Source organism: Rhinoraja longicauda, chromosome 39, assembly GCF_053455715.1.
Source record: "Rhinoraja longicauda isolate Sanriku21f chromosome 39, sRhiLon1.1, whole genome shotgun sequence".
Classification (NCBI taxonomy): domain Eukaryota; kingdom Metazoa; phylum Chordata; class Chondrichthyes; order Rajiformes; family Arhynchobatidae; genus Rhinoraja; species Rhinoraja longicauda.
The window spans coordinates 13,471,410-13,482,491 of NC_135991.1; the positions used below are offsets into that span (position 1 = coordinate 13,471,410).

General features: G+C 47.7%; 1 protein-coding gene across 1 annotated transcript; it reads left to right on the forward strand.

Moving 5' to 3' along the window:
- Positions 1–8,573: 8,573 nt before the first annotated feature.
- Positions 8,574–11,082, forward strand: LOC144611222 (putative G-protein coupled receptor 139). Its single transcript, XM_078430268.1, has 2 exons — positions 8,574–8,673; positions 10,151–11,082. The coding sequence occupies exons 1-2, from the start codon at positions 8,574–8,576 to the stop codon at positions 11,080–11,082; spliced, it is 1,032 nt and encodes a 343-aa protein (XP_078286394.1).

Genomic DNA, 11,082 nt, shown 5'->3' on the forward strand with positions numbered 1-11,082 from the left:
GAATAGGAAGGCAAAGTTTTATCTGAATGGTGTCAAGTTAGGAACAGGGGACGTACAACGAGATCTGGGTGTCCTAGTGCATCAGTCACTGAAAGGAAGCATGCAGGTACAGCAGGCAGTGAAGAAAGCCAATGGAATGTTGGCCTTCATAATAAGAGGAGTTGAGTATAGGAGCAAAGAGGTCCTTCTGCAGTTGTGAAGGGCCCTAGTGAGACCGCACCTCGAGTACTGTGTGCAGTTTTGGTCTCCAAATTTGAGGAAGGATATTCTTGCTATTGAGGGCGTACAGTGAATGGTTTACTTGGTGAATTCCCGGAATGGTGGGACTGTCATATGTTGAAAGACTGGAGCGACTAGGCTTGTATACACTGGAATTTAGAAGGATGAGAGGAGATCTTATCGAAACGTATAAGATTATTAAGGGGTTGGACACGTTAGAGGCAGGAAACATGTTCCCAATGTTGGGGGAGTCCAGAACAAGGGGCCACAGTTTAAGAATAAGGGGTAGGCCATTTAGAACTGAGAAGAGGAATAACTGTTTCAGTCAGAGAGTTGTGAATCTGTGGAATTCTCTGCCTCAGAAGGCAGTGGAGGCCAATTGTCTAAATGCATTCAAGAGAGAGCTAGATAGAGCTCTTAAGGATAGCGGAGTCAGGGGTTATGGGGAGAAGGCAGGAACGGGGTACTGATTGAGAATGATCAGCCATGATCACATTGAATGGCGGTGTTGGCTCTAAGGGCCGAATGGCCTCCTCCTGCACCTATTGTCTATTGTCTATTGTCTATAATACGGAAATAGGTTAAGGGGCAGGTCGTGTAGAGAAAGCCGAGGCTCTGCAGAGGACTTTGATGGTTTGGGAGAGTGGCAGATGGAATATAGTGTCGACATGAGAAGGGATTTCTTTAGTCAGACGGTGGTGAATCTGTGGAATTATTTGCCATAGAAGGCTGTGAAGGCAAAGTTAGTGGATATCTTTAAGGCTGCGATAGATGTATTCTTGATTAATATGGGTGTCAGAGGTTATGAGGAGAAGGCATGAAAATAGGGTAAGAAGGGAGAGATAGATCAGCCAGGATTGAATGGCGGAGTAGACAAGGTTGGCCGAATAGCCTAATTCTGCTCCTATCCCTTATGAACATGACAATATTGCGGTGACTTAGACAGACATATAATGCTGGGGTAACTCAACGGAAAGACAGCAACTCAGGTGAAAATGGATAGCTGACATTTCGGGGCGAGATTCTTCTTCAGACATTGCGGTAGAGAGAGCAGGGAAAATACAGGACAAATCAAGGCTGGCATCAGATTACCTCATGCGAGGGGTTTCACTGATAAGCAAATTGTTGAACTTAGTTGCGGACTGTGAAGCTAGTTAGCAGACCTTCAGTGAGGGGGCGGGAGAAACTGGTGTTGGCTCAACCAAGGGCCAGGGGAATGGAGTGGTGGAAAGAAGAAAGGCAGGGCTGGTGTTGGTGGTCAAAGGATTAGGAAAGGACAGGGAGGCGCTTTTAGAAGTTACCGAAAATTGGAGAATTCAATGTAATACTGTTGCGTTGTCAGCTATGAAGTGCTGTTCCTTCTTTTTACGTGTGGATTCATTCTGGTAATTGATAAGGGCCAGGACAGAAGGGGCAGTATGGGAATGGAAGGAGAGTAAGTGTTTAACAACCGCGAGATCCAGAAGGCCTTGGCGGGCTGAGGGAATGGCTGGAGGTGATGTAGTGAGGACGATATTTAGAAGCGGGAGGGTTTGGGGAAGGAGATATTTGGGGAACGGTGAGGCGAGAGGGTTGGAGGGGGTGAGGCAGAGCGTTAGGGGAAGGAAAGGGGTGATGTTGGAGGACGGATATGAAAGGCTTTACTGAAGAGACAGTGGGGGAGATGTTGATGTGAAGGATTGGTGGAGGAGTGATTTTGTGGTGGACGGGGTTGATGGAATGTTTGGGGCCATGGGAAGATGGAGAACCTTGATGGAAGGGTGAGGGAGAAGGTTTGGGGAAAGGGTAGTTTTGGGGGGAGGTGAGGAGGTTGGTGGAAGGAGTAAGAGAGATGTTGGAGGGGAGGGTTGTGGGAAAGCTTTCTGGGGGTTGGTGAGTGAGAGTTCGGAGTGGAGGGCGTAGGGAGCGGGAAAGAGTGAGGAGGTGATTGTGGGAACGGGTGAAGTTGGATTGGAATGGGAGAAGGATTGTGAATGATTTGTGGGAAGGGTTGTGGATACTGAATCTTGGGGCTCAGGTAATATTCAATTGCTTTCCGTGTTCAGTTATTTTTCAGTCCAGACCGCCTGCATTATCATGGCAACAACCTGCATCAACTGCAAGGGGTTTCGCACATTTGCCTTCTACTCTGGCGGTCGCACGTCAGCAGGGAGAGCAGAATGGGAGCAAATACCACCGTATCATCGGGAAATATGATGTACTGCGGCTTTGCAGTAGCGAGGGGCTATACAACGACACAGTGTTAGTGTTCATGCTTTACAGTACCAGATATCCGGGTTCGATCCTGACCTCGTGTGCGGCCTCGTGTGGAGCTTGTATGTTTTCCCCGTGACTATGTGTATTTACGCTGAGTGCTCTGGTTCCTTCCATACTCCAAAGACGTGCAGATTCGTTGGTTAATTGGCCTCGGAATATTATTAAATTGTCCCATGTGTAGGATAGTGTTAGTGTTGGGGCCATTGTTTTTCGGTGCGGACTCGCTGGGCCCAAGGGGAATTTACTGTGGTGTATCTCCGCACTAAAGTCAATGGGAATTATGGGGGAGGGGGAGCAGAAACTGTGCACATTAGGCATGACTTAACTTCAAAAGGTCCATCATCGTACCAGTGCCAAAGAATGCCTCTCCAACTTGTTTGAATGACTATCGGCCGGTGGCCCTCAACTCGGTGGTCATGAAATGCTTCGAGAGGCTGATCAAGAATCACATCTGTGCCTTCCTCCCTCGCAATATGGACCCGCTGCAGTTCGCACACCGTCGGAAAAGATCCACGGATGATGTGGTCTCCCAGGTTCTGCACACCGCTCCCTCGCATCTTGACAGGCAGAAGGGGGGCTATGTGAGGATGCTGTTCATTGATTTTAGTTCAGCGTTCAATACAATAGTCTCCACCATACTTGCTGAGAACCTGCTGAAACTGGGGCTTAACACTCCCCTGTGTGCCTGGCTCCTGGACTTTTTCACCGCCAGGCCGCAAGTGGTCAAGCTGGGGAGACATACTTCTAACCCCCTCACCCTGAACACAGGATCCCCCAGGATTGCGTCCTTAGCCCCCTACCGTACTCCCTGTACACATATGACTGTGTGGCCAGGTTCAGCTAAAACTCCATCATCAAGTTCGCTGATGACACAGTGGTGGTGGGCCTGATCTCCGATAACGATGAGAAGGACTACCGGGAGGAGGTGGCTGATCTGGCACTCTGGTGTCAGGACAATAGCCTCCTCTTCAATGTCAAAAAATAATGCGCTGATTGTAGACTTTAGATGGGCTCAACGTCCGAAGACGCACACGCCAATGGAGTTAAATGGGACTATTGTGGATAGGATGAGCAGCTTTAAATACCTGGGACTCCACATCACAGGGGATCTGACATGGACAACACACATTGCCTTACTGGTGAGTAAGGCAAGGCAGCGCCTTTATCACCTCAGATGGTTGAGGAAATTTAGTGTCTCTCTGAAGATCCTTCAGTGATTCTACTGTGGGCTGTAGAAAGCATCTTGTCCGGGAACATCACAATCTGGTTTGGGAACAGCTCTGCCCAGGACAGGAAGGCTCTTCTGAACGCACTATGGGGATTACACTCGCCCTCCTGCAGGATCTATCAAAGTCAAAGTCAAAGTCAAAGTCAATTTTATTGTCAATCCTCAGCCAGTTCACACAGACAGAAAATCGAAATACCGTTTCCCACAATCCCGAGGAACAAAGTGCATAAAACAAAAGGCACAGCAAACAACAATCAACATACAACATAAAATATAAAATATAGTCACTTCAAATTTTTTTTAAAAAAGTGTCTGGTGCTGGATGTGCGTGTGTGTGGGGTGTTAAAGTCCAGGTCCCATAGGGGCAGGGGAGAGAGGAGGAAGGGAGGGGAGAGAGTTCAGCATCCTGACAGCCTGGTGGAAAAAACTGTTCTTTAGTCGGGTGGTGCTTGACCTCAGGCTGCGAAACCTTCTCCCTGAAGGCAGGAGGGTGAAGAGGCTGTTGGAGGGGTGGGAGGGGTCACCCACAATGCTCAATGCTTTGCGGGTGAGGCGGGTGGTGTAAAGGACCAGGAGTGTTGGGAGTGAGGCGCCAGTGATCCTCTCAGCAGTGTTCACTATGCGCTGCAGGGTCTTACGGCTGGAGGCTGTGCAGCTTCCGAACCACACAGTGATGCAGCTGCTGAGGATGCTCTCGATGGCACCTCGGTAAAAAGTGTACATGATGGGTGTGGGGGCTCCCGCTCTCTTCAGTTTGCGGAGGAAGTAGAGGCGCTGCTGGGCTTTCTTGGCGATGGACGTGATGTTGTTGCTCCAGGAGAGATCCTCGGTGATGTTCACCCCCAGAAATTTGGTGCTGCTCACCTGCTCCACAGCAGCACCATTGATGGTCAGTGGGTGGGGGTGTTGGGTGTGCGTTCTCCTGAAGTCGACAACAATCTCCTTTGTTTTCTCCACATTCAGGAAGAGATTGTTGTCTGTGCACCACGCGGCCAGCTGGTCCACCTCCTTCCTGTAGTGGGTCTCGTCGTTGTTGCTGATGAGACCCACCACTGTTGTGTCATCCGCAAACTTGACGAAGTGGTTGGAGCTGTAGGTGGGTGTGCAGTCGTGGGTCAGCAAGGTGAAGAGCAGGGGGCTTAGCACACATCCTTGTGGGGCACCCGTACTCAGCGTGATGGTGTCCGATGTGTTGCTGCCGACCCGTACGGACTGGGGTCTGACAGTGAGGAAGTCCAGCAGCCAGTTGCAGAGAAGGGGGCTGAGGCCCAGATTTGTTAGTTTACAAACCAGCTGCTGGGGGATGATGGTGTTAAATGCTGAGCTAAAGTCTATGAACAGCATCCTAACATATGAGTTTTTAGTGTCCAAGTGGGTGAGGGCTGGGTGTAGAGCAGAGGAGATGGCATCCTCAGTGGACCGCTTAGCTCGATATGCAAACTGAAACGGGTCCAGGGAGGGGGGGAGGTTGGATCTGATCTGCTTCATGACCAGCCTCTCGAAGCACTTCATGATGGTTGAAGTCAGCGCTACAGGGCGGTAGTCGTTGAAGCAGGATGGAGAAGACTTCTTGGGCACAGGTATGATGGTGGTTTCTTTGAAGCACAAGGGAACAACAGCCTGGCTCAGGGAAATGTTGAAGATGTCTGTGAGGACATCTGTGAGCTCAGCTGCGCAGTCTTTTAGCACACGACCAGGAATGTTGTCAGGTCCAGAAGCTTTCCGGGTGTTAATCCTTAACAGTGTGCTCCTCACACTGCCTGGAGACAGACAAATAGCCTGGTCGTTGGGGGGAGGAGTTGTTTTCTGCGCAGGTGTGTTGCTCTGAGCTTCAAAGCGTGCGAAGAAGCCGTTGAGGTCGTTCAAGAGAGAGGTGTCACTGTCACAGGTCTGTGGTAAGGGTTTGTAGTCCGTGATAGTCCTAATACCCTTCCACAGGCTCCGTGTGTCTCTGCTGTCACTGAAGTGGGCTGTGATGCGCCGGGTGTAGTGTTGTTTGGCTTTCCTGATGCCACTGGAAAGGTTGGCCCTGGCTGCTCTGAGACCGGCTGGATTGCCCTCTGTGAAGGCAGCGTTGCGGACCCTCAGCAGCCCATGGACCTCCCCTGTCAGCCATGGCTTCTGGTTAGCCCGGATGGTGATGGCTCTGGTGTGGGTCACATCGTCAATGCATTTGGTGATGTAGCCTGTAACTGTCTCTGTGTATTCCTGAATGTTGGTTGTGTTGTTGTATGTTGCTGCCTGCTTGAACATGTCCCAGTCTGTAGTCTCAAAGCAGTTTTGGAGTGCAGCTGTGCTGTCCTCTGACCACACACGTACCTCTTTTGAAACCGGTTTGGTGACTTTCACCCGGGGTCTGTATGCCGGTTTCAGCAGAACGGTGAGGTGATCAGAGAGGCCGATGTGGGGGAGGGGGGAAGCCTTGTATGCTCCTTTGATGGTCGTGTAGACAAGGTCCAAGGTGTTGTTTTCTCGTGTTGGGAAATCAACATGCTGGTATACTTTGGGCATGACAGTTTTTAGGTTAGCATGGTTGAAGTCCCCAGCTACGATGAGAAAGCCATCTGGGTGTGCTGTCTGCTGCTCAGAGATGGCCCGGTACAGTTCGCAGAGTGCCTCCTCTCTGTCCTTGTTGTTGGAACTGGGAGGGATGTAAACAGCGACTAACAGGATAGCTGTTAGCTCCCTCGGGAGGTAGAAAGGTCGGCACTTCACAACCATAAACTCCGCCAGCGGTGAACAGTGTTTGTAGACCAACACAGCGTCCCGACACCAAGCATCACTGATGTAAACAATCACACCGCCGCCGCGAGTCTTCCCCCCGCTAACCGTAGCTCTGTCCGATCGGTAGCATGTTAGCCGGTCGAGCTGAACAGCGGAGTCCGGGATGTTGTCATTAAGCCATGTTTCCGTAAAAACGTAAACACAGCATTCCCTCACCTCACGCTGGGTCGACCGGAGAAGTCTTATAGTGTCCATTTTATTGTCCAGTGAGCGTACATTAGCCATTAGCATGCTCGGAATAGCCGGTCTGTGTGGGCTAGCCGCTAGCCTAGCCCGGATGCCTCCGCGCTTACCCCTCTTCTGCTTCCTCTCACACCGCCTGCGGCGTCTCCTTTCCAGCCGGGGGGCAGCACTCGAGGCCAAGGTCGAGGTCAGGCAGAGTATTCTGAGGCCGCTAAGTTCCTCTGCAAGCATAGCGTCCAGTGTTGATGATGTTGTTTTCTTGTCCAGCAAGAACTCACAACTATACTGTCTACTGCTGACTGTCCAGAGTTGTTGAAGTGACAAACATGACGAACTTGATAAAACATTAAAAACACTCGAAAAATCGGGAGAGTGTGGGGCCGCTGCGTCTGCACGCGCTGCCATCTAGTGGCCATACACCAGGAGGTGTAGATCCAGAGCCAGCAACATTATGGGGGACCCCTACCACCCCAGCAACGCACTGTTCCAGCTGCTACGGTCAGACAAACGCCTCCACCGTCACGCTGTGAAAGCAGAGAGGATGAGACGGAGTTTCTTCCCACATGCCATCACGACTGTTAACTCTCATATCACCAGGGACTAATTTAATTTAATTTACTGTATTAATTTATTTTTTGTGTTAATTTTTTTTCTATTCTGTTTTGTAGTTTAGCACAATCCGCAGGCGTTGCCACTTTCATTTCACTGCACATCTTGTATATGTATGTGACAAATAAACTTGACTTGACTTGACGACTTGCAAGCCTTGCCCCAAACTACCGACATTTGTGTAGTTGTCTCGGGACTCCATCCTTGTCCGCAATTCCGTCTTGGCATTCTTAGAAACTCTGCGAAGAGCGTAAGTAGATATCTTGTACCGCTCAGGATCATTTGACTTCAACGTAGCAGACATGAATGTCACATGGGAGTCGAACTCGCGGTTTGTCCGTAGTTTCTGATGGAACCAGCTATCGCCTTTTTTGGTACACGATCCTCAATACACTTGCTCACCAAGTCTGCGACAACTGAGGCTTATTCATCTAGGTTGGTCGCAAATTTCTGGCATATGGACTCGTCCATCGACTCATGCATGTCTGTTTTATATGCCTTGCATGCTTATACAGTGTCTCTGCTCAGGAGCAGACCCGTGTCCCCCACCTCACACATCCCAGCGTCGTCATCCTCACCGGGTGATTCATGACACTCGCAGAGTCCCAGCAACTTTGCAAAATACATGCAAAAGACATGTACGTAAGACATGTTGGTAGGTGTGGACAAGTTGGACGAAGGCCCTGCTTTCACAATGTATGACTCTATGATTCTATGACTCTATGACAACATTTGCTGTCATCCACTCCCAATATTCTAATTTACTGAACTCGCAATACTGTCCCGGCTTTACATGTATCATTATTGTACCAATCACCTCTTGCAAGTTAAAACTACAATTGAGTCGAATCCAGTTATATCACGGCGTGCTTTGCGAGTCTGTGAAAGTTTGTTACAGCTTGTTGTATTTAGTTTGAGTTTCAGCAGAAAAGAACCGTTTCACAGAATAACAGAAGCGAGGCCGCACATGTTTAACGTGTTACAGTATAGCATTCAAATTGTGAAATCTTAATCGGCATTGGAGGGATATTACGTCAATATATCAGCTCAAGTTTGGGTGCTTCCACTTAAATTAAAACTCGTCATTGGTGGATATATATCGAGTGGTGAAATCATAACTGTGAGTACTGTTGTTCCGATGTTTAGATACCATGAAGTAATGTTAATGTTCTTGTTTTTGTCTTCCTGATCCCTGGGGAAGCGATCTCTAACAGATATGAAGCCTTTCTCTGTAACGCGCTGTCAGATGCATTCCAGCATCGAACATTGAGCTTCTCTCTCACTTCGCTCCAGGATGAAAACTATAGTCACCGATTATTCGTTTTTTCTGCTGCCTTCTATAATCCAGGCAGAAATGATTTACTACCCGATTATAGCAGTGTTTGGAATTCTGGGTAAGTAATTCAATCTATGATACGAATCGTCGATTAAACCTTTTTCTTTTCTACTCCATTCGTCGCAGATTTGGGATGTTTAGATTTCCCTGCCCTCAAATTCATTGAATGAAGACTGTAGCCGTTTTTCTGAAGGGCTGAACTCAATAATACCTCGTTTTGGTTTCCTAAAATATACATTTTCAACTGCAAATGCTGCATTTTGTTGAAAAGATCTAGTGTATTTCATTAGTGTTCTGTTTGGCTGAAATAATTTGTGTTTACTTTATTGTTTCCATTCATCAGCCAATCACCCCTCCTATTCGGTGACACCCGGTAACGTCTCGTCATTTATAGGTATAATAAACCTGTGCACACACATATAGTGAGCCGTTCGGTAACAATAGATAGATAATAGTATAGTGAGCCGTTCGGTAACAATAGATACACTCTTGTTTCTCAGCAGCCATGACACCGGCTGCGGTGCCGTTAGCCAGAATGTCTCTACTGCTTCACACCGAGGTGCTGGATATTATTGATCAACATTGCAATGCCTGTGGTGGGTGGATATCTACCCTTAGCAGGAAGAAACCTAGTCCACTCAAGGGGACGCGCAATATTTCATTCTCCACGCATTGATCTGTCCTTGAGCATGGGAAGCCGTTGCCTTCTGTAACATCTGTTACAGGAGCGACATCGCTGCCGCAGGGATTCCGTTGCACCGAGGAAACGGCTGAAGGAAGGTCCCGTCCCTGCGTGACACTGGTCAGAATCTCAGGTGTGAGTGGAGCGGTTCCGATATTCTGATAATGTGTCTGTACACATCAATAGGGAAAATGATATACTTAAACAATTTATAACTGGCGAGATGTTACCGAGAGTCATAGGACAAGATGAATTGAAAAGATAGAGTGATAATAATCGATGTTATTGATATACTGCGGGAAGTATCAGTCAAACAAAAAATTATGAAAATACGTGAAATTAATTCATTTAACTGCATCGTTCACGGTTAGAAATGCACATTTGATATTAATGAAACGAAGTGTAACTGAGTTAAAGACGTACAAAATCACGGCTAAATATTCAGACACCCAATCCGTCTTATCAGATGGCATTTGATTTCACTATCGGCTACAAGTAAATGCTGTGGCGTCTCGCTTTATTTTCAGATCGCAGATTTGTAGTCTGATACTGCACCTGCCGCGTTGATCCGACTTGATAAATACTGTTCAATGTAAATTTATTGTAAGTTTATCATTATTTTCATGCACGCATCTGTTGCGATTACATTCGTCCGTTAACACTGGCGAGTCCTAACAGTGGACATGCGTTTCTTTCTCGTCGCTCAACCTTTTGGATATTTTGTGTCGCTCGCCCTGTCATGAATGTCTATGCTCAACTCTAATCTTTATGTGAAATCGCTTGTTGCGTGGGAAAACCTGTAGCCTGCACTGTTAATGCACTTTGTCGATTTCTGATTATTCCCGTAACACAGCTAATGTGATATCGATAGTGATCCTGTCGCGGGGAAAGTGCGGCCTCTCCAAATGTGTATCACGCTATCTTGTAGCCATGGCTGCCGGGGATCTGCTGGTTGCTGTAATTGACGTTTTACTTTATCGTATCAATCATCTATATTTCCCCACAACTTTTCTCTTCATTACTCAAGTGTGTTCCTTCCACCGGGCCCTTAATCACGCAGTCACAGACATTTCCGTGTGGTTAACACTCTCTTTCACATTTGATCGATATTTGATGATTTGTGGCCACAAGCTGAGATCCAGATTTTGCACCGAGAAAACTGCAGCCAGTGTGATAGCAACTGTGTGTACGCTGTTCTGCTTCAAAAACATCCCCTGGTACTTTGCATTTGAACCTGCTGTGACTGTGCATAATGTAGCATGGGGCTGTTATACAAAACAAGAATACATCACTGAAACCACCTGGATATCATTCGCATGGATTCACCGATGTTTCAGCCCTCTGCTCCCAATGTTCCTGATAACACTGCTCAATGCTCTGACAGTCGGGCACATTTTAATGGCCAGTCGAGTCCGCAAGAATCTGAGAGGCAGCAAGAATGGTGCGAATCAGAATGATGCCGAGATGGAAAGCAGAAGGAAGTCAATCATCTTGCTATTTGCAATTTCGGGCAACTTCATTGTGCTTTGGATGACATATTTTATATTTTTCCTCTGCTTACAGATAACAAAGCGGTTTTATAATACCGGTTACAGTGACCCGTTCTTCATCGCGGACGAAACCAGCTACATGTTACTGCTTTTGAGTTGCTGCACAAACACGTGTATTTACGCCGTAACTCAGTCTAAATTCAGAAAGGAACTGAAGAGCGGGATGAAATATCTGCCGATAATAATGTTTAAACGTGTCAAGGATGGAAGCCAATGTAGAAACTCTAAGCAATAA

Bases quoted from the DNA above. Each gene is read 5' to 3' on its own strand.
- LOC144611222 (XM_078430268.1), top strand. From the start codon at position 8,574: ATGAAAACTATAGTCACCGATTATTCGTTTTTTCTGCTGCCTTCTATA. The intron at 8,674-10,150 runs GTAAGTAATTCA...CCCGTAACACAG, and splicing joins AGCAGTGTTTGGAATTCTGG to CTAATGTGATATCGATAGTG.